At 40.8% G+C, this 24321-nt stretch overlaps 1 protein-coding gene across 1 annotated transcript in view; it reads right to left on the reverse strand.

Annotated features, from left to right (window-relative positions):
- The window catches only part of KAT6A (lysine acetyltransferase 6A), a 41148-nt gene extending 17163 nt beyond the window's left edge, over window positions 1-23985 (reverse strand). Inside the window, exons 1-10 of the mRNA XM_032204036.1 lie at window positions 23911-23985; window positions 21927-21976; window positions 21043-21813; window positions 6634-6742; window positions 6033-6148; window positions 5704-5785; window positions 4778-4913; window positions 3667-3980; window positions 2310-2428; window positions 222-337 (exon numbers count right to left, since the gene is read on the reverse strand). Coding sequence (XP_032059927.1) covers window positions 222-337; window positions 2310-2428; window positions 3667-3980; window positions 4778-4913; window positions 5704-5785; window positions 6033-6148; window positions 6634-6742; window positions 21043-21645 — 1595 coding nt within the window. The 5' untranslated portion in view covers window positions 21646-21813; window positions 21927-21976; window positions 23911-23985. The remainder of the gene's footprint in view (window positions 1-221; window positions 338-2309; window positions 2429-3666; window positions 3981-4777; window positions 4914-5703; window positions 5786-6032; window positions 6149-6633; window positions 6743-21042; window positions 21814-21926; window positions 21977-23910) is intronic.
- Between the last annotated feature and the right edge of the window lie 336 nt (window positions 23986-24321).

Consider the following 24321-nt stretch of genomic DNA (forward strand, 5'->3'; position numbering starts at 1 on the left):
TGTTCACAGCATATACAGCATATTACAGAGTTTATCGCCTTTCTCATTCAGCCTAAAAAAAAACTTCAGATGTCTACAGACTCCCATGAAAAGTATCTGGATTACATGTACTTGGCGTCTGTCCTACATTCACATACAATCTTCTTAAGATTTCCACACCTGCTGGACTACAGCTTTCCCATAAACACTGAAGCAGAACAAAAAAGGATGTTCGCTCGTACCTTGAGTATTCCTGGGGATATGGGGAGGAGTACCAGGTCTGGATTTCATACTTGCCAAATTCGATGACAGAGGGGCATCGGACTTGCGGATCAGGAGGTCCAGTCACCCCTACTTTCTATGCAAGAAAAAAAGACATTTATGTGAATTTCCAACTGAAAGACTTGCAAGCTGAAATAAATTGAAGTGTTTCCATCTACCCAGTCCATCCTACTCAATCTGAACTCAAAGTAAGAAGATGAAGAAACCAGCAATCACATATCAAGCAAACATGATTCACAAAATTGAAGTAGTGAGTATTGTCATATCAAATATTTCACTACCTTTCACACTGTTGCATGTCATACTCTTTACATGCAAATTAGTAGACAGCAAAATTTAATATAATTAATATAATTTTCTTTCAGTCCATCTGTTATTTCTTTCCTTGTTATTTCAATAGCCAAGTACAGAAACACGGATTGTTCCTGATGCTAGGATCTAGAATATACAAGTGTCTACTAATAGAACACAGTGTCTTCCCAGCACTAAGATTATATGTACTGTGAACACAGTACCTACCAAAACAAAATTCAGTGCATAGCTATCTCAAGCTAACAGAAAAAGAGCTATCTCAAGAAAACCCTCCTCCAAATGAATGCCCAGTGCAAAGGTAGGCACACAGCACACATCTAGCTCCTGTATCGCTGCTTACACATCACAGTCACTACAAGAAGGCATTCAATAGCAGACTACCGCTTCAGCCTCTGTGCTAGCAGCTTTCTCCCTGAACATTCACTAAGCCGTATCTTTTCCTTGGCTCACTTGAAAGCCTTTGACACATCACCACACGTTTCCATTCTCCTGGGTGAGGCAGTTAGCTCAGATACAAGTGCACACTTCCTGTATCATTGCATCACAACTCTGGGTAACACCTTCCTCACCAAAACCAACCAACTAGCCACCTTAAATGTAAGGTATTTTAACTACAACAAGTATTTTCCCCACATAGGGCAAAAAAAAAAACTCTTCAAAATAGGTTCTTTTTTTCTAAGCAGGTGTTTGGAGATGAGTATTTTCTCTGTTGTGGATATATGTCCATAGACCATTTCAGCTCTTCAGTGTTTTTCTAAACTATGGTGGCAAGCCATAGTCAGGTATGCAATTTGCTCAGTAATGCATATGCTGAGCATTGCATTTTTTTCCTTTTGTTTTTTCTTTTTTTTTTTTCTTAAATCAAACCTGTAACAAAGTTTGAAATAAGTTTGAAATAAGTAGTGTTATACACTACTGCTGTATTTGCACCTCAGAAAAAAGTTAACTGCTCTCCATCTTAGTCTGCTTTATCCTACAGATGGCAGAGTTCAGTCTTACCAAAAATCATTGTTCTGTAACTCTTTAGGTACAGAGGCTATATTTAGTAATTGGAATTGAATCAACCTTTGACAGAATTGTATGTAAACAAACAGAAGTCAAATATCTGCAGAAAGTTAAAAGGACAGTTATACTTAGAGAAGCACTGCTCAGGGAAGTCACCTCATAAATTCAGTTGACCTCTCTGGCTTGAAAAGGAGTGAATCATAAAACCATTCAAGGTACTGAAAAGTACACACATACACAGTATGTAATACACATGGATATATACACGTTACACAGATACGTGAATATACACACAAAATAACGCCTCATCCCTTTTCATAAGTAGCAATATTATCTAGAAAAAAATGTTTAAATCACCCAGAGGTCCTATATGACCCATGCAAACAGCCTCCATATTTTATTAACACTCCATACATTTTACCAGCTACTTAACAGCTATGTTCTAACATAATTAAAGCCACAGCCCTCAAGGCTTTTTAGATGCTCACCTTAGCCCCTTAACACCCTTACGTCCACTTTTATATTATTCTTCAGCTCTCTTGAGATCAGTTTCCCTCTACTCTCAACCAGAAAAACAGAGCACAGTAGCTTCTGTAACAGACTGACTCATCTAGAGTCTACTTTTTTTTAAAAAAAAAAAAAAAAAAAAAAAAAAAACAACAACAACAACAACAAAAACACTCTTTTACAGGCTTGGTACTTTCTACCAAACACTAAAAATTTAACTTTACCTGCAGTGCTTGCTCCTGAATATCTCTAAACAACTCCATATCTTTTTCAGTTAAGACATCCTGGCTCCCAAAAAAGCGCTCTTCATTTTCTTGTTTTCCATCCCAGCCATCCTGATTGTCTGTAATTGAGTGAGAAAACTGTCATCACCTACATTTACAAAGAGTTACATACTTTTTAGTACAGCAGGAAACAACATGTAGCAAAATGACTGAATGCAGCTGAGTTTTTTTGATGCAATTTTCTGTTCAGATTGGGACCAAAAAGGAAGAACCATTTCTGGATTTCTGAACACATAAGTAGTAACGTCAGTTATTTGACTCAAATGCAGCATTCAGGTATTCATTGTTACAAATGCCACCAGGACTCTACTATAAGATCTTTTAAGGTAAATGGCTTACCACTGTGTCTGTTTCTCACAAAAGGACTACAAAACTATTTAAACCCTGTAGTTGCCACAATCAAAACCAAACACTTGCATTCATCACCTAAGGAATACCCCCTTCCACACACACACACAAAACACAACAAAAAATTGAACAGCACCACCACATAGAAACAAAAAAACTAACCCCACAAGACTCTTTACCTCACCCTCAAGCCAGTAACACACTTTTTTTTTTTTTTTTGATGCTTCCAGCACCAGCCAGGCTAATGCAATTAACTATTCTAAAGCTTCAACCCCTGTATTTGATTGTGGAATATTATCCACTGCTTGCTTAGGAACAACTCAAGTTATGAAAATACACAAGACTTTAAAGATCTGAACACAAAGATTAAATTAAAGTGCAGTCATGGATGATCATCTTAAACTAAAAAAGAAAACAAGTAAAGCAGAACTGTGTTAATTCAAGAGATGCTCCTCAGCAGGTAGGTGAGAAGTACAGCATGAAGCAGGCTCTTCTGTGACTGAGAAAAAGAAAGAAATTTTTGCTAGCCTCTACCACAGATAGGAAACTCATGAATCTTTCTTATCTACTTCCTGTTTCATACTTCTACCTTGTTGTTCTTATTCTCATTAACCACTCCTTAAGTTACTTCTTTCGAACTTCTTTTCAACATTATTTTGCACATTTCCTGTTATCTGCCAGCCCCTCATTATCAAAGGGCATTATACCTCACAGTCATTGTTCGATCCCTCATCACATCTTGTTATTACATATGAAGAGTCAAAGAACTCTTTTCCCTTTTCCAACTGCTATTCTATCATGATGCACTAAAGATAACTGCATTTGAGTGTTAACTTTTCAGCTCAAAGTTTCCAGCATCTAAAAAAATTCTAGTCACTTCAATATCCTGGACTTTGAACATTTTCTTGGAGTACAGGATACTTACATCGGCAGGGTGAAAAATCTTTACCTGTGGGCCACTCTGAAGTGCTAGATTTCCTGGTACCCTTTTTCCTGATCCTATACTGTTGAGAATAGTCCACCACTTCCCCTCGAGCTTTTCGTCCATCAGGGGAGGGAGTGAAGAATTTAGTAAGGCCATCTATAAGCCCTTTGGTTTTCTTATTAAACTTCAAGGTGGTGCTGCCATCTCTGCAGAAGTCCAAGATATCTGTCTGCTCCAGGTATCCTCCTTCCGATGACGCTGACTGGCTGGACAGAGTTATCTTACGCTTCCGACCCCGACCAGGGCCAGTTCGAACTTTGCTGAACGGGCCCTTCGATCTAAAGAAGGGAAAGAGGAAAGATATGGTCAGAAAATTGGGTAAAGTGGTTTGTTTTAGGTTGCAGAGCAGATTAGCATCTTCCGTATTTATGAATCGCACAGAAGCTAAAGGTGAACTGAAAAATTTAGTAATATACTATGATATACTCCTTCACTGTTCTGTCCCCAGCATAGTTAATAACGTTGCATCACAACAAGCACTGCACAGCAATCTTAATTAAAGGAATCGCTCTGGCTGGAGAGTAATCCAAAGAATTCCCCGACAACTGGTTCCATAACCACCATAACAAAGTCACACAATCTGTCCCTGGGCAATTAAGTGTTGTACAAGTGCAGGAACATTAGGAGTGGAAGCAGAATATGGACAAAAATATTTAATCTGATAGTGTTGCAAGACAGTCTGTCAAACGACCACCTTAACTGCTTTATTGTAGATTACTATGTTTCTCTAAGTATCAAAAACATTTCTTGAGCAATGCTTGCAAAGCTACTATACTGGTAAAAGTAACCATTCAGAAAAACAGACTCAACAAAAATCAGCAAAAATCTATTGCTATAAGGAATACTTTAAAAACAAATATTAAGTTGTTATACAGAGTAAATACCTAGGCACAAAGAAGCACTGTGAGATTACTTCTGTTCTTTTACAGTACTCTTCAGAAATTCTGTCTTCAAGAATTAATGAAAAGCTCCTCATTGGAAAAGATACCTCCTCACAGAGAGCAGGTAACACACTTCAGAAGTGCTCACTGCCCTATAGAATCGCACACCTTACTCCTCTTCTATAGAAACTTACGTTGCATTTTGATTCTTTAATCTGTTTTTGGGACGTCCTATTGGATTAGCATAGCGTCGTTTTATCTGTGCTGCCTTCTTGTGTAAAAGTTTTCTTCCTTTCTTCCGTGGCCGACATATTTGACATATCCACATACCTATAAGACACAAATCCCCATCACTGAATGCAGTGGATATCTATATAGAATGAAAAGGAGAATTACAGGCCCTAGGTTTTCCAACAGAAAGGTTAAGAACAATACCAAAGGCCCCAATTATCATATATTCATTGTTAAAAAAAAATAAAGTATGATCCAGCAATCTAAAGTCAAATTCAGTTAATTATCCACACCTCCCATGATGTACTTCCAACAACCATTCTTGAAGTTTCTTAAATTGGTAGTACATTATCAGAAAAAACAAACACATTTAATTATCCTATATTCTGCTTATGAATACACTACTTCCAACTACCTTCTATAGGAAGATTTTTCTTTTTCCAATTATCAAGGGATAATCTTCCACAGATAGTCTGCTCTCTGACAGAAAAGAGAAGTTCGGTTATACTCCAGGAATCTCTACTGTCCAACCAGATATGACTTCAAAAACTCACAAGCCAATCTCTTTCTTATGTACAAGGCTATTCATTCAGTTTTAAGCTGATTACTTTAATCTGCAGGGATCACTTCTATTCCCTCAGATCTCAAGGATTTTTTCAAAACCCTTCACAGATAATAATGTACAGGAAGCAAGAAACAGTGGAAAAACTGGATGTTCAGCTCTGTCCCTTTCCAAAAGAAACTTTACAATCTCTAATACCTGAAAAGCAATGATATAAATAGCAAGTTAAAAGTCGCTAAAAGAGAATAAAATGTACAGAAGCACTTTCTGCCTACTGATCTCTTCTGACATCACCTTAAATTACCCTTTTCATTACAAAGTCCTCACCTTTTGGCATCCTGGTAAGAGGGGGATCACAACACTCCATGTGAAAGCCACGATCACAGGAGTCGCAGAATAGCATGTTATCCTGTTGAAGACAGATTTAATTTCTCTTTAAATGTGCATCAAGTCCCCATTAATTTGTCGCTATCTTAGAGAACACGCACGTATTTCTCAACTACAAGGTGTAAGGTATTTCACAGGTCTCAGAAAGACTACCAAACTTAAACAGAAGCTGCAAATACTTGACTCTAGAATTATTTTATTGCATATTTTAACAGAACATTCACAAGACTGATACTGTATTCATTCAGTCCATACTTTACTGTACTCACAGCATTTTTGCCCTGATCTCGACAGGAACTGCATGTTTTGCATTCAATACACTGCCATCTCAAGGCTTTCACTCGAACTGTCAGTTCTGGCGAGAATTTCAAACAGGATGGATGACCTACAGGAAAGCAAGAAAGTGATACCAACAAAAACATTCCACTGCTGCTAATGCTCACAGATAGCTCACAGCAGTAACTGTTAATTATATAGTTCCATGTAGAATTTTGCTTATCCAGATACACCTTTTTTCAGATGCCTCTATTCCACTTATAACACAATAGTCTAGAAAGCAAATGACATGCCCACATACAAAAGCCCACCAAGATTATTTTTCATGACTGAGTTCTGTTTTATTGTAACGCAATATAACTAGTAATCATTACTACATTTTTAAAGAAACCTCCAGGAGTCAAATAAGCTGTTTGTGTCTTAGGTTAACCCAAGCGTTTCCTCCTAGGACCATGAGATTCAGCTCAGCTAAATGTATCATGTCACAGATGCGCAGTCCTCATACATACGGGTTGGTAGCAGTCACTACGCTGAACTTTTCTGTCTCAGAAATTACTGTAGTTATTACTAGTAGCATCATAAGTAGTCACCTACCACTGTTGCCACAGTCGGCACAAGAAATGAGCTCTTCAGGTTTCTTCTCACGATTTTGCTCTTTTGTACCAAGGCAGAAACTGCAGATTGGAATTGGTTCAGCAACCGGCTAGGAGAGAAAAACAAACAATAAAACCACTGAGTATACCAAGGGAGCAAATTGTGTAATATGCAAAATCATGCAGGCGTTATATTGCATGTGAATAGTATGCAATGCACACTGTGTCTCACAGACGCTAGTTGGTTCTCACCACACAGTAAATACTGCATGAACAGTAACCTCATGAGAAATTAGAACACCCAAAGACATGAGAAATAATCCCAGGTACAAAGGAAAGAATAGAATTGCAGGACTTGAAGAAACTTGGAAAAATGAGGGCTGTAAATTAATTGAATGCAAAAATCAGAGTGTTGATGTCTTAATTTGTCACTAAATGAATAAACTATGAGGTGATGCACAAATAATCCTAGAACACAGTAGCCTTAAAAATTCCCATTGTGTATCCAGAAAGCTGGAGTGGAATTCTCAAAAGCTCTTACAATATATTACCTGGGATTAAATGTATTATGGAACTACTACAACTGTAGCACTATTAACATGTGTATGAAAAATTAAAACAAAAGGAAGTTCTTGTGTAAAATATAAATCTGCTGCTTAGCATTCAAAACAGCAGACAAAAAGGTTTGTCCTCTCTGGAAAAGTTTGTGGGATTTAAACATTAGGTAGGAAAAAAAGTCATATTTCAGATGACAACAAATTCGTAAAATCACAGATGTTAACTAGCCAACAATACATTTAACCTGAAATAAATAGGTTTTTAGGCCAAAGGACTGATATTCTGTGACAGCCTCCTCAAACAAGCAATGAATGCAATGAACTGATTGGTTTTAAAGTGACACTTGATCAACGAATGTGAGGGAAAGGGCAGTCTTATCTCCAGTAATATTAAGTGCTGGATTATGTAATCCTTTCTAATCCAATTCTGCGCTTTCTAAGAAAATTCTACAAGTTACAGTTATACAAAGTTTGCCTGAAAACATGCTATAGTCTAACTTTTTTCATTCCATTGTTTTAAACGTGATTCTAGCACCCTTTTTTATTTTTGCATGCACACACAAAATAAAATTTGGCTTATATCATTGCTCCTAAAACTGTATTATGTTACTGTTTTTATTTTCACACATCTTTTTCAAATTATATTATGCAACTAAACACAGATGTACTGTTAAAGAACATAAGTATATGCCAAAAATACTTCAACAAGTCTTTATCCTGGCTAAGCCAAAGCTCCATCCAGCATAGTTCCTTGCCAAAATCAGGTTGGTTTATACTGCAGTAACACAAGAAGAAGTTTCAAGCCACGTTTACATTGGTGTACAGATCCAGTACACTTGCAGACTGAGCTGTGCTCCTCAAAACATCCACTAGATGGAGGATATCAGAATACCTTAGGAAAATCACTGCGTCAGAGCTAAGCCACACAACATGGAACTACCTGGGAATGACAGCCTAACATTCCTCAGCCTGAATGCAAGTGGTTATCCTAGCTTTCAGCTAAGTCCAGGAAGATGTTTAAGCTTAAAATTACTATGAAAACACCTGACAATCAACGTATTTCAGTATGAAACGTATCCATAGGCTGAAGTTTAGAAACCCCAGAACAACTTTGGCATGTTCATTCATCCTTTATATTTGTCCAAATATCAGCACAGTCAGAATAGATAAATAGTAAGTCTCTTGAGCATCTTTTAAATAAATTGTAACATCCACTGTAAGCACAGTTTTGCTAGACGTAGACTTAGTGAACATAACATTTCACATCCCAGAATCATGTTTCTCTCTCACTTCAGAAAAGTTTATTTCAGTCTCAGCGCATGATAAATTTTCATACAGAATCTCAACTATGCTGTAACAGCCCTTCAGACTGAAGGGAAAGATGAACATGCATTCTTACTAATAGTGAGTCTTTACTGTAATTGAACAGTAGATAGCAACAATTTCCCTGCATCCATGGTTAAAACATATTTGCTGACATAAGCAGTTTCCTGATTCCCAATTTAAGAGTTAAGATCCTTTGGAATGTTAAAGTTGCACTATCAAATGCTAAACATTACATCTGGTATCAAAGCAACGAAGCAGAACAAAGGTGAAGAGCCATGACCAAAACATTCATATTACTCAACATTCTTTTGCAGGCTTCAAAGTTACAAACTCAAAGCAGCAATAATTAAGACTGCCAAAGACACAAAAAGAAAATATGACCCCCAAAAAGCAGCAAATCCTTGCTCAAACTACAGAAGAATCCAGACACTGTAATAGAAAAAACACCAAATGTATTTGTTTTCTTTTAAAGACAAGAGAGACAATATACTTTCAAAACTGAAATCTACATAAAACCTCAATCTAAATTGCTTACATATCTCAAAAAAAAAAAAAAAAAATCAACACCATTTATGGCTTTAGTTCAAAGGGCTGTGAAATGAGTTAATTCGTAGACTTGAAATAAGCCTAAGGTACTGCTCTGCAAATCTGGACATACGGAATCATATTGGTGATTATAACTATTCAGAAGAGCTATCAGCATGTAGTTTCAATTACTATTGAAACAGGTTGCTACAGCCCCTGGGGAAGTTATATAGCTTGAAAACTGACTCCCTCACAAATTTGTGAAAGCAGTCTCCTAGCAAAGCTGGAGCATTCACAGTTTCCAGGAAAGAAGTAAACTCTTTCGCATATCCTCTGTGGATACAACCTTTGCAAGCAATTTATTTCAAAGAGAACCGTATGGGGCATCTGTACAGTCAAAGTTAGTCTCTCTGATCTCCTCTGGCCAATCTCTCTGCATACCCTGTTCGTTCCCACAGTCCATCGAATTTGGGTGCCCAACATAGTCACTTTCTAGCTTTGAACGAATCAGATCAAACACTGACCTTCACAAATTCAATGTTTCCTGCATTTACCACCTATGACAAGCTGCGAACACATACTTACCCAGAAATAGCAAGCAAACCAGTTTGGGTGGTGGTGGGGGAGATAGGTGATAAAGAATAAGATATTATTAGAGTGCAAAATGCTTTCAAAATGTTTTAGAATAATTTATTAAATTAGAATGATTTTGAATGGAGATAAGGCTGCTACTCCTCCAAAGCTTCTGTGTGAGACAGCATTATGCTAAGGATGGGGAGATCTCACTGCTGCTGTGTTTGTTCAGCAAAGAACATCCTGGCAAGTGAAAAACGCAAGCACACAATGAGAGTCGTGAAAGTAAGACTGGAAGCAGCCAGCTCAGTTTCATCCAGCAAATTTTTGGCAGACTTTCAACTCCTTCTGCTGTTTTTCTCACAAGAACATCTATCTCTGTGATGTCACCAGACTAAGCGAGGGAGGGAGCCAGAACAAACGAGGCTGTCAGCCTGTAAGACGTTGTCAGCCTCTCAGCACATGTTGTTACTATACAAAGGATGTCTAGAAACCAAACGTGCTCTGTGCAGGCTGTATCCCCTCCTAAAGGCGACTTCAGAGAAGTGCCTACAAAGAATCCCCAAACACTTCAGTTTTGGCCAATCCATCTGCTTTGTTGTCTTCTTAATTCAGGGAAATTGACTTAGGAAGCTACTCAAAATTGACAGAAAAGCCTCTATAGCATACTTGTCAGCCTGCTCTGTCAGTGGTCATCATCAGTAATCTGAACACACTTCGCTTCCCGCAGACATTTCAGTGCCATCAGCCACTCATTAGATACCAGGACTGTCTTTGCCCCCATCACACACGTGCTTGTTGCAGTGACTGGTTGGGATCAAGTAGGTGTGAAATTAAAGCCAGAGTGAAAGAAATGCACACAGAACACATCAGTTCTCCAGAGAGAGAATCTGCCACAACAAGTATTTACAGCACCATGCCCACTACTGTGCATTCATTTCCTAGCTGAAAGTTACCACCGAGGAGCACTGGCAGATGGCTTCTTAAAAGTCATGCTAGGTCATGAGCTTTTGTTTGTGTCCTGGTTTTGGCTGAGAGAGAGTTAATTTTCTTCCTAGTGGCTGGTATAGTGCTGTTTTGGGTTTAAGATGAAAATAATGCTGATAACACATGGATGTTTTAGTTGCTACTGAGCAGCACTTACGCAGACCCGAGGTGCTTTGCATTTCTTACCAGTACCACCCTGCCAGAGAGCAGATGGGGGTGCACAAGGAGCTGCAAGGGGACACAGCTGGGACAGCTGGCCGAGGGGATGTCCCACACCACAGGGCATCAGGCACAACAACGAACCATGGGGAAGTTGGCCAGGGGAGTGAGCGACCTGTTGCCTGTCAGGTTAAACCACAGCAGTCTGTTTTGAACAAGCAAAAAACCATTATGACCAGGTACTTCAAGCACCTGAAGCTGTTGGAAAAGTCTGCCTCAAACGCTGAAGCTACTGGAGGGAGCTGATGAACCAGAAAAGCCAGAAGGGAAGGACGATCTACACCACGTGAATAAAGTGATTTAAAACATGAGGGAACACGTTTCAGTGAGGAAGGCACCACGAAGCCCAGGTTCTACTCCATGCCTTTTGGGTTGGTGACTGGAGATGAAAGTCATGTCAGTTCTGTGCCCCTGAACAGAATCAGAGCCACTGTTGTTTATATTACCACTGTAGTTTTACAGCTAACATTTTGTTGTTGTTGCCATATACAGCAAAAAAAATTAACTTGGGAAATGCTGTTCAGTAATATCAACTTGTGGCAGCAGTGGGCTCGATTTGCTTTTCGCCTGGTGAATCACTCAGCTTTCTTCTTCCACCTCAGCATTACCAAATCACAATTGTTAACATCCTCTGCAGACAGTATGGTGTGAAAATCATGAACCAACTTACAGTAAAAACAGAAATTCCTTAAAGCACTCTTTGTGCTCAAGAAAAGAAAGCTAAATATATCGCCATAGTCTTTCACGCGTCTATTAAAACAAGACAGGTATGTATGTCTGCCTCTGTCAATGGATATTTTGTCTCCACTACGCTGGGTCTCACTTAGAGAAGCATATTTATATAGCAGAATGCACAGCCTAAAACATGAGACAACATTAAAGTATGCGTAAGGGAAAAAAGTAGACAGTAGAAGTGACAAGTATGAAATACTGATCTCTCCAGAGGGGTCGTTAAAAAAACAACAATGGACGTTCAAAACAAGTCTGCCGTTGTTGCCCCTGTTTGGGGAAGGACTGTTACAGAGCAAACATCAGAAATGCTTCTGAGAGTAAAGTGACATAACAGTGGGTAATAGCTTAGATATCAGGATGGCATCCACAGGCTGAATTCTATAGGACATCTGTAAGTCTACGGGAACAAAAATATTGTGGGTGCTAATTGAGGCTGACACTCAAACTGAAGAAAATGCTTTGCCGTTAGACATGCACAGAAGAAATTTATAAAACGTTATCTTGAAATATATAGATGCTCCACCATTAAGTAACTGTACCACAGCTAACTCCTCTAATGAGAGGATTAAAACCATTCAAGATCCGTACACCAGTCAGCATCATCTGTCAAGACTTCCTGCCTGCAAATTATTGAGGGGTGGGGAGACAACCACTTATGGAGAGAGGCTCAAATTTCCTCATTTGCAGCCAGAACGGTACTCGTTTCAGCTAGCTGTCTGGTTCAGGAACCTGGTGGCTCAAGCCACTGAGGTTCTCTTTACCCAAAGCTATTATCTAGAAGCTCTCTCACATACTTTGTCCCCATTTCCTAATTTTCAAGCAAGTAAAGAATGCCATAATCAGAACAACAGATGATTGTATCTCTCAATTTTAGATGAAAACTTATTCCTAAGATGTCATAGACTTCCACAAGTGCAAAAGCGCAACACGTGGCAACAGAATGGCAAACTGAAGTCTTAACTCCTCTCCCAGAGGACAGTTTGCATCCCACAATACTTGGGTTTTCAAAGAAAATAAGAAACTTCATTATTGACTTTAATTTCTAACAATAAAGAATTGTTTTGGGGAATATACTTCTGTAAGCACCAAAGTAATTTCCATGCATAGAGTGAATAATTCCATCTTTAGACACCATACGCTGCTTTCCCTCAACATCAGCCACATCCCTAAAGGAAGGGAAAATAGTTTAGTTAGAAAAAAAAAAAATGCAAACCAATAGATACTTAAAACAATGCAGCAGCCCACATAAACACACTAACAGAAAGTATAAAAGGAACTGTGAACAACAACTCACAGAGATACCAGTCACAGTTGATATTTGTAGTTTGCTCAGGATACCCACACAACTGCAATTATGGGACTGATGCCTACTCATTTTTTGAAGCTATACTGTCTTGAACTGGAGGAAGAAACAAAACAAAGCCAAACAAAACCTGCTCTGCATATAACCTACACTACCCAAATCCTCATCTTACAACATTCCTCACCGTGAGATTTAACAAAGTCCTATGTTCTTGACCCACAAAGCTCATTAGCATCAAACAACACCATTGGCATTTACCTGCATACCAAGACCCATAATTTGTTCTATTCCTTTTTCAAAAAACACACTGAACTGATGTAGACATTGATAATTAAAAGTTTTGGTGATTCGTAAGTCTTCATAGAAACATATTTGAAAAGCTCAGTATTTTTTACCTGTAATTCATCATTCACACACAAGTCTGCAGAGAAATTAACTTCAACAGGAACTCAAAACAAGAAAATAGACTATCAGTGGGATTTTGTTTGCTACGCGTGAGCACTATTTTTGGATACCCTTCTTCCTCCGTTCTTTTCAATCTCACTACAAGCCCAGGTTTACCACAACAGCAGCAACAATGGGAAGATTGACAGATTCTTGGACAATGAAACTAGCAACGAGCTACAACTCCTCATCCAGTGCACAAGACAGTATTTGTAGTTCAGGGAAATGCACTCACATAGCCAGAAAAAACGACAGGGGTATAGAAGGTAAGGCAGATTTACATTACAAGTAAAGAAAAAACCACTAAATAGGTGAAACGAAGACTAACATGACATGAGTCATTAGAATAAGTTTAGTTTGCAACTCCTTCAAGAGGCAGCAGGAACGGAGCAGAGCTACCCACCTACAGGACAGAGGTCAAGGGACTGCAATCTGTCACACATAGGATTTGTCTACCAGATTTTCTGCTGATTGCCGATCTGTGCTTACTGTAAGAACACAGAACCCACCTTTTGACTAAAATGATGTGACTTCATTTAATATTTATAGCTTTTTCTGCTGTTTTTCCCTACCACCGCTGTAAGATAAAATCACTGGGACACTAGGGAAGGGCACAGAGAAAGTTACCTGCTGTCATTTTCCCTGTTGTTTCTTCCCCTCTTATGTAGCAGAGCTAACTCTGGAATAAAGCTGGCATTTATTTAGCTATGTTTGTTCTCCATCATCCACCCTCCCTGTCTGTCCATACTTCAGAGCTCTGTAGTTAAAAGTTTCTTTTACTAACCAAACTTCGGAGATGTGTCTTTCCATACCTAACAATCACCAGCACAGAAAGCACTAACAACAGGGATTCAGCCAACTTCATTCTCTTTGGACAGGTACCCTATATTCAGCTGTGTCAGAGCATACCGTTACAAACACCTCCCCCTCAGCAGCACCCCACTGAGGTACATACTCCATTACAACATCTGATGTCTTTCCACAGTAAAACCTTTAAAACCTTCGCCTTTAAGTTACCAATGCTCCAAATTCTGCAGACCGCGTCTTGGTATCTTTCTGCATCATTTTGTCGTAAAGGCATCGTCCCATAGCATCCACGAGAGTAAGTTTCTGTTTCTGTTTGTTCTATCATGAGCTACTTCACTTGTTCATTCATCAAGTTAATCAAGTTCAAGGTAATTTTTCAACACTTGGATTTCCAGAGTTACAGGGTACAGACAGAGGCCATCTGTTATCAACCACCATTTTTTTTTTAACCAGAGCTAAAATCTTTGCTACCAACGAGCCAGCTGGGAGAGAGCAAATCCTAATCCTTCTCCAGCTGGGAGCAAAGCTTGAAGAGCACCTGTGGAGAATGAGGGTGAGCTCTCAAAATGTAATTACAGTGCCCTGGCTGCAGATCCTTTGTGTACTCCACCCAAAACAAACCAATCCACAAATAACTTCCTCCCCACTTATGGGACAGTTCTTTGCTTTAAGACATGGAATTAACAGGTATTAATCTAAAACCGGCACAATATAGCAACAGCTACTGGATGTTTAATGGCCCAAACAACTATGATGCCCTCAAAGCATGTAAACTTTCTGAAAAGAAGCAACATAAATACAGCGAGGGCACAAAGGGATCTAGAATCAGTATTTGCAATAGGAAAAGCCTAAAGGATGGGTATTTATAATAATCCCCCAGTTAAAATGATTGGTAAGTACTGGCATATAAATAGCAACATACAACTAGGAGGCAGACATGCCAAAAGAACATGCAGGACAGCAGCAGAGGGAATCTGTTCTAAATATTCCTCCTATTTTTCAGCTAGAGAAGTTCTCGCCATTTTTTTCCTCCAGGAAACACTTGGAGAATGTTTTTATACTCTTAGCTGTACTGCAGGACAATATTTAGCTATTTACCTACAGCCCTCTGCAGTTTAAATGGCATAGAAAGCCATTTCAGTGTGAATGCAGATCAATTAATACTATTAGTATTTTCCTTACAGTTACAGAAGAAATGGTGCCACTGTTGTCCTGAGATCACAATTCAAATGCTCTGGAAACATTTACCATGCACATCAATTATTCCAATGACCCTTTCATGAGTTGTCTTAACATAACTTCTTATAATAACAATTTCACAAAAAATCTGACAGAATTTTGACCTGTGCTCTAGAACAAGTGTTGACAAAACAGAGGTAGAGCAAACTGTTTCCATGTAGTGCCTCCAGCCTCAAGGCTTACTACAGTTCAGTTCCACACAACCACGTACCAGGAAAGAGAGTTCTTTGCTTGTAAACAGTACTAAATGTTGTATTGTGGCAAACTTCCTGTACTGTAGTAACTTTTGTATTGTGGTAATATTGTACTAAATACTAAACAGTACTCGGTAACCGTAGCAACACCACAAAAAAAAATAATCAAGCACAGACCACGTGAAGGGTTAAGTTTTATTCCTATTTAAGTTATTACTACTGTTGTTTACAGCGAATGGATAAGCAGAATACACAGGGTAATGAAAATTACTTTGGCATTCTGGCAAAAACAGCTTTAGCTTTTCTCAAAAAGTGCTTCATTAATGAGGTAACAGATTACCTGATTGTTTTTGTTGTTTGTTTTGTTTTTAAACACAAACACTACATCGTGATGTCTTGCACCTCCAGTAGTTTTTGACTGAACTTGGAATTCAGGCTGTGGCTGGGTTCCTCCTGCTAGCCATCATATTATGCACATTTAAAAACACTCTAAATGGTTTTAAAAGAAGATGTACGCTGCAGTAAGGGGTGCCACAACATACCTTTTTTTTTTCCCTCCATCTTGAAATCATGAGTGTATTATTTTGTAGCATCTAAAGGGATTAGAAATTGTAGCTAATGTGCTATGATTCATATGTGTTACACAGATTACATTGTCTCCTGCTTTATGCCTTTGGAGTATTGGTATTTTACAGAAAATGCCAAACTTTAAAATGATATGCCTTTCAGTTACCCATTTGCACAGTGCCAATGCTGTAAGACTTGAACTGGTAGGTAACAGATCCCTAGAGATAAAGGCTACCACACCAGCTAGAACTGTTCAAAAAGGCAACCCAGTGAGCATTTCTGTTTCAACTCTGTCCATCAGCTAAAACAAACAAAACCAGCAGTTATCTGTTTCAAAGTTTCTGACCAAAAAAGCCTCCTGAAGTATTGCAGTCTCCCTGAAATGTTCTGAAGATGCGGCACACAACTGCTTGAGAAGTTTCCCACTATTGAGCATACAATACACATTCGATAGCCACAAATAAAGCATATCAAATAAAGTGCCTATAAAAGAGACAAGTCAGTGTTTATTGTCCGGCAAATACAACCTTTTGCACTCAAGAGGAAGCCAAGAAATAAAGCTACCAGTGGCACAGATAAAGCAACGTTACAGCCGATTGCAAGGCCAACTCAACATCAAGGCCTCTGTGGCTCTGCCTGTTCACCACAGGGATGAGGACGGAGGTGACTGCTCTGTGCTGCCCCTGGTACTTCACTTGAGGTTCCTTCCCCCCCTAGCTACGGCTGAATTTCCCAGCACAGAGCATTAACTGACACCAACAATTTAATTTCATAGTAAGAAACTGGGCTACAAACGATACAAACTGAGGAGCAAAACACCATTTGCTCTGTCTTTGCATTGGCTGCAGTAATCTCTGGCAGAGGTGCCTGGAGTCAGCACAAAAAGAGATCAACTGACTGCCATCCCAGCAGCACCTGCCCCAGAAATCACAAACAAGTATTGCTAATCCAAGGCATATCCAAGCAGTGGTGAAATAGCCCAGAAAGCTTCATCCAGATAGTCCCTAAGAACTTTCTGTATATTTTTTGTCAAGCCTTTCTATTCCCAAAGACATGTCAATACCCACCATATGGTAAAGCAGTATTAGTGTTTATTCCGTGTTTTTGTTTGTTTTTTTTTTTTTTTTTTTTTTTTTTTTTTAAAAAAAAAAAAAAAATCAGAAAAAGCATTTTTTAACATAATAATTTACAGGAAGTTTTAAGAAATAAAGCTGTTACTCTGAACAAATGCTAGACACAGCAATTTTTCCTTAAGAAAAAGGACTTTAAAGAGTAAAACCCTGTTTCAGTCTGCAAGTAGGCTAATTATACACAGAACAGAAGTGAGGAAACTTTGAAGAAATTTTTCATGTATATTTAGTCAGAGCGTCACAGCAGAAGTTGCCCTGTAGCTGTGGGATTAGGCAATTCAAAATTCAGCCTGTATAGTATTGCTTGTTCCCTACACATGTGAGAAGAAAAGTCTCTGATGGAGAGCGGACTCAGTGCAGAATGTTCTCTGCTCCACACTTATCACCTCCTTGGCTAACCTAAGGTGAGAGGCCTGACACCTCCTCACTTTCAGGTGTTCTGAGGGAATAGTGCTTACTGGGTACATAACCAAGAGGCAGCAACTCAACACAGTCTTCTCTTTCACTACAGTTTCTGCATGAACTCCCTTTACTTCTAGGTATTGCAACAACTTGCCATCCAGCCTCTTACTTTTCTTTCCAAAGCAGCAGTAGGCCCTGTGGATCTTACCAGCCTGGTACTGTTTATAGGACAGGTGACAAAGTCATTTCCAAAATTAAGTCCAAGATGTCCCAAATAATACAATGCACATAATACAACTGCATGGAAGTGCATTTCCTATTTTACCTTCTAAACTATGGGAATACGAACAAAAAGAAAAGGCCAGTTCCATTAAACTTGCATGTAAGTTAAGCCACATTCAGCACTTAAAACTGAAATTAAAGACAAATTTTGTCAGCTCTTGTCACTAACAGGTCAGCAAGCTTCAGCACTGAACTCCGCCCATCAGCAAGTTTTGTTTTATTTGCTTGTTTTCATCCAAGTAGTGTTTTTTAGGCCAAGGATATCAAGACTTTATTGTCAGCAGCACGTCAGTATTACCTAGCAAACCATGGTAACTTGCTATATTTTTGCCTGAATGCTGTAATGTGGTATTCACAGAACACAGAAAGAAAGACTTGAAAAAAAAAAAAAAGTAATATTTACTAAACAAACTTCTATAGAACTACTTAAACTTTTAAAATTAAAATGTCAGCTTTCATAGATCTCCTACCACATAAGGATAATTTCATAATACACAGGAAAATATCCAGACCTGAATATTCACTTTTAGGCATCTAAACCAAGTGGTACTACCAAACACGGACAGGTAAGCACTTGCAGCTGATAGGAAGCTGTACAGATAGGAAACAAAGAAATATTTTACCTTTAAGGATTATAAATTTCGATCATATGAATACCCAAAGAGTTCTTTAAAGGACGTTAAAGACCAAACAGTGCAAGGTTAAAAGATAATGACAGTGAGTATGAGAAAGGTCATTAGGATTTCTCAGATTTGGGAGGCGAAGGGTTTGTTCACATTGTTACCAGACTGTTCTAAGAACCAGAGAAACATGGCAGTGATATTCCTGAAGAATTTGGTCTACATGATTCCATGAAAGAAAACAAACAACCTCACCAGTCTCAAGAACTAAGTAAAAAAAAAATAATAATTACTATACCATATACATGTAAGCCTTCTGCACACGCATAACTGGCTGAGATTTAACACAAGACAGAGTGCAGAAAAACTATCACATAGGGTCTGCATTAAGAAAGAAGTGTGTTAAAATTCTTGTAGAATAGGAATGATCTTTTGGCTTCCTCTGACTTGCCAATTAATGCTGACAAAATTTACATATAGATGTTTTAATACAGTATCTTCTAAATGACTCAAGAAACTAGTAAGAAAATCAACATGGTTTACACAGCACAAAAATGGTATGTGAAGAGCAGAAATCTAGGGTCTTATTTCAAAGGATAAACAAAAAAAAAGATCAGAATTTAATGAAGAAATCCCTTGCAAGGTTTCCACTATAGTTACTGTTTAAAAGTTTACAGCACATAACACCTTCTATTGTTATTAACAGCCCTTTTATTGTTCAAGCTGCTCAGACCTGAGCAGGTAGAGAGGAAATAAGAAGCATATCTAACTGCCCCAAACATACATACCTTGTGCATGTTTATTTTTCTATGCACGTGCACACACAAGAAATTGACACACATATTTCACCAGGGGACAGAAATGAACTCCAAACCAAACTCAGTATTTACGGTAGCTCACGTTATCACTCATATGCCCTGTTCTATGAAAAAAACAGGAAACAATCTGAAAGAATATCAGATTGTCCATCACAAGACTGATTAGGCTGTGAAACACAGTGTTAATAATAATAAGCACAGCTAATATTTTCTGCTGTTACTACCACTCTCAGTTCAGCTCCCACGTGTACCAGGCTTGTTTATAATCAGTTTTCATTACCAATTTTATTACGGATACAGTTGTAGTAGTACACAGGAAATATATCTAGGCAGAGTACTTGAGGAAGCTGCTGGAATTTTCAACATATTGTTACTTAATCATACATTCCACCAGCATGCAACACAGCCTGCTGACTAGCAAGTACTCCGTCCCCAGAAGAACTTGCACAGTTAAATGAAGACTTCTGAGAATCTTTACCAGTGATAAAGCAGATACTCAGATTTAAGGGGAAGACTCCTACAGTAGTTTCACCTCTTCAAACCCTACTAGATCATAAACAAGCCCTCTCACTGGAGAGTGAACCTAATTAGTAAAAAACCATGATCAGCACACTCAAAAAACTTCACCACTGAAGGTGACAACAACAACAAAAAAATCCTATCACTGTTGATGAAATATCTATTACATATAGAAAAAGTAATTTTCTAGTACTAGAAGTCCTGAAGATTTGTAGTACAAAGATATGAATTAGTGGCAAACTGATGTTCAATAAACAAAGGCAGACTTCAGTTTTACTCTACTCCCACAGCAGCATAACAAGGACAGGAAAGATACTGGTGGTATCAGTTTCACTCCAACAACTTGATCTCGAGGTTGGAGTGGAGGGTCAGAGACTTTAAGCATGCAGAAAGATGGAAGAAAGTGGAAAAAGAAAACATGAAAATAAAAGAAAACACCAGAAAAGTGCCTTGGTTTGTATAATGAACTACATTCAAGGATGGGCACGAGGCACACAGAAGAGAGTACAAGTCTACGATTGTTCATTACAACATTTCCTTTGCTCTCTACATCTTCTGATTTCGCTCCTCATTTCAACTGCTATATCCTATGCGTCTTCTCTTTATATTTCACAACAAAGCCGTATGGGGACAGAAACCGAATCCTTCACTGCAAACACTTAAAGCCTCTATGACAAGGTTAGGCAGCAATTGCTCGTCAGCACTTTGTAATGTTACCTGTGTTCAGATAAGCAGCTGCATAATAATATGAAATTTTATGTTTTATGTAAAATATGAAAAAAATAAAATGAATAAGCAGTCAAATAAAAATGTGAAAATAAGACAATCTCGTTTGCTTTTCAAATCCACACCCTACCTTAAAAATAGGGGGCTTACTTCCTCAGGTTCAGTAACATAACTGTATAATAAGCCTGTCAGCATCCATTCAGCTCTGCTGTACCAAAACGCCAGCTTTTTGGTCGCAGTTTTCAGGTCCAAGGTACAAATTATCACCTATTCAAGTTTCACTGATCATGCTTAGAAATTTGAACAGAGTAGGATCCTCAAAGCATATTCAGCATTTCAACCTTACAAGATGCAAGTTAGACAAATTGACTTCAAATTGTGACTCTGCACTGATATATTCCATCAAATACACAAATAGGTTCACGTAAATTGGGCCTTACCTTATCCTTTTCATGGGGAAGCAGACACACTGGAGGCAGACAGGAAAGAGACTCAAAACTCTCCTTCCCTTCAGCATTAGTGGTTGCTTTAGTGTTGAGTTGGTACAGAGGTCCATCTTTAAGGAGCCTACCATGGCCAACAGCACGTTTGACAGCTAATCGCAATTGCTGGTGAAAAACGGAGGCAGCGCTACCTCCAAATAATGCAGACACATCTTTCTGACCTTTCAGAAAGCGCTCAATATTTTTCAAGGATGAGCCGCTAGACTCACCCAAGCCCTCAATTGCCCGTTTGATAAGTTTATTCCAGTCCACGTTTGGTTTACCATCCAACTTTCCATGGTTCCGGGGCTTTGGAAGTGCTATTCTCCCAGGATTATCAGGATCCTTGTAGGAGTTGAGACCCTTGTTGGAGACTTTTAAAATAGTTCCATCTTTAACACTCAACTCTAACTGTTCCAGAACAGTTTTGCGGTCCAAACCATGTGATGAAGACACTGCATTGCATATCCTCTCCTCTGAAGGACGCTGTTTTTGCTTCTTTACCTTTTTGATTGCCTCCAAAATCCACTCCGTATACAGCGGGTTGGCGAGTTTTACCATGGTGAAGAATTCTGTATATCCATAGAGTCGTTATCCTTTATCCCGATGCTGAACAAGTTTCACACGATGGGAAAACAGATTCTCGGATGATGGGAAACAGCTAACCATAGCATACACGTTTTCTGTTCTGAATTACTCCTCCTTTCTCAAACATCAATTGTTTTCACACTGCAGAGAAGAAAGCAAAACTATTAGAAATTTCCTCGTTCTTTCCGATAAGTCCCATAATAAATTCCAAGAATGTTTTTCCACAAAGGTAGGAAGATTTCAACAAGTCTCACCTCAGCTTCTAGCCTGCACACTCACAATCAGAAGAACTGTAACATTAAGCCTGGAAGAGAGCAAGAAGAGAGATATTTCCAGTGAACCGTTAAAAAAAATAGCAGCCAACATTAATTCATTACACACACTGCAGAGTTTTAATCCATTACTACAATTCTGTTACACTGAAGTAATAATTAAGATTCTGTCTTCACTGCTAATAAAAAATGGTGTAACACTGCAATAACTAATTCCATACAACCCAGAGGAAAGAAAAAAAAAGCACACCTTTTTAATTTCAATCCATAAGTTAGCATAAACCCTACACAAGTTTTATATCACTGCTGAGCACAACCTACTTTACCATTAAAAAAATACACCAGGATCTTATACAAATCACGAGCAAAAAAAAAAAAACAAAAAAAAAAAAACAAAACACAGTCAAAACCCAACGAAACAAAAGAAAACAAACCAGCAGCTCTCTTCATTTTTGCACATGGAAGACACTGCCTGAAACTTGAATAGAAAGCAGTAGCAATAATCAAGAGTCTTGAGCAAACAGTAAGGAACTTTCAGAACTCTTCCAAGAGCGTAATCATAGGTCTGACTCCCTCCCGCTAAGAAAAGCTATGACAGTTGTTCCATCAAGAAAAAAAGTGAAGAAACACAGCTTGAGACTGTAATTAAACGTTTCACTTCCAAAGAGTGTAGAAAAGAAGACTACAACATTATAACCTTTCATAGATGAGGCACACTGAAAACACTTGAGCACAAAGTAACAGGTGACCCTACAAATGAAAAACAAATGCTTATGTCATTGCTAATTAAAGGTGCAGATGGAAGGGTAGGAGGCTCTACTTCACAGCCCTCAGTTCTCTTTAACAAAGACTTTTTCTTAGCATGATAACAGTACACTGTGCTGAAGTTCTACTGTAAAAGTACGCTATCCCTGAAGAATTTGTAAACTGTTTATTAAACGGATAATGACTTTCCTGCAAGGGAAGTTTTAGTCATCAGCTAGTCGTTAACACGGTTCTCTTCCATTCTGCTTTCTAGTAAGTATTCAAGAATTTATCAGCACACAAAACGCATTTGCATACAGGCATCAGACTCAACTGCGCAGCTCCAGGCATCCAATACTAGAAAGATTCGGAACTCCCGTTCAGCCCAGGGGGGCCGCGGCACTCGCCCGGAGCTCTGTTTCCGTTGGCCTTTCTGTTTTTTGCACCCCGCCAACAACAAACGCGAAGGGAAGCGCGGACCGAGAGACCCGCCCGCCTGGCGAGGCCGGGCCGCGCTCCCGAGGGGGGGGGGGGGGGGGGGGGGGCTCCGGCCGGCGCTACGCGAGGGCTCCGGGCGGCGGCGGCGGCGCTGCCCCCGGCGGGGCTCCGTGCCCGGCGCGTTACGTAACCGCCCGGCCGGGCCGAGGCGACGCGGGGCCGGTGCCGGCGGCGGGGCCGAGCGCTCCCTGCACCTGCCGCCGCTCAGCCCCGGCCCTCCCTCGGGCGGCCCGCCTCGGCCGCGGGACTCGCGCCGGAGGGCTCGGGGCGAGCGGGCCGCTCCCCCACCCCCACCCGCACCCCCATCCCCCCGCGGCCGGCCGAGTCCCGCGCCGCCTCCGAGCGCCCGGCAGCGGGGGCGGCGCAGCCCAGCGCCTCGCACCGGCTCGGCCGGGCCCGCGCCCCGCCTCCGCCTCCCCGCCTTTCCCCGCGCCGGGGTCGGAGCGCGCCTCGCCCCGCGCCCCCCCCCCCCGGCCCGCGCCGCCGCCTCATCCGCGCCGAGCCGCGGCCGCCGCCGCCCCGGGGGGAAGGCCCGGCGGGCTCCGGAGCGACGGGCGGCCGGGGCCGGGCCTGGCGCACAGCGGCGGCGGCGGGGCCGGAACAGGCCGCGAGCCTGGTGCGCTCGGCGGGCCTTCCCTTCCAGCGGCCGGCGGGCTCGCCGCCCGCCCGCGCGGCCCCCGGCGCCGGGCAGCCGAGCCGGGGCGGTCCCGGCAGCGCTCCTTACCGAGGCCCGCGAGAGACGGGAACCGAGAAGCCGAGGCCGAGCGGCGGCGAAGCCCGAAACTGACACGGCGGCCATCTTGGGTCCGGAGCTCTGCGGCGGGGGGAGGGGGTGCGCGAGGGGAACAGCCCGCGGCGGGGGGAGGGGGCGTGCTCAGGGAACAGCGCGGCGGGCGGGGGCGGCCGCGGCACCGCCGGGAGGAGCCGCGGGGAGGGGGCGGTGGCGGGGTCGGGGCCGGGGCTGGGGCCGCGGCGGTGCCGGGCCGGGCCGAGCTCGCGTCCGGAGCGGCGGCGCGGGGTTGTGCCCCGCAGCCCCGGCCGCTGCGCTCCGAGCTGACGGCGCCCGTTGGCCTGCGGGGCCGCGCGGGTGCACGTGCGTGAAAACCACGCTCTCCTGAGGCGGCTCCGTGAGGTA

Source organism: Aythya fuligula, chromosome 27, assembly GCF_009819795.1.
Source record: "Aythya fuligula isolate bAytFul2 chromosome 27, bAytFul2.pri, whole genome shotgun sequence".
Taxonomy (NCBI): Eukaryota; Metazoa; Chordata; class Aves; order Anseriformes; family Anatidae; genus Aythya; species Aythya fuligula.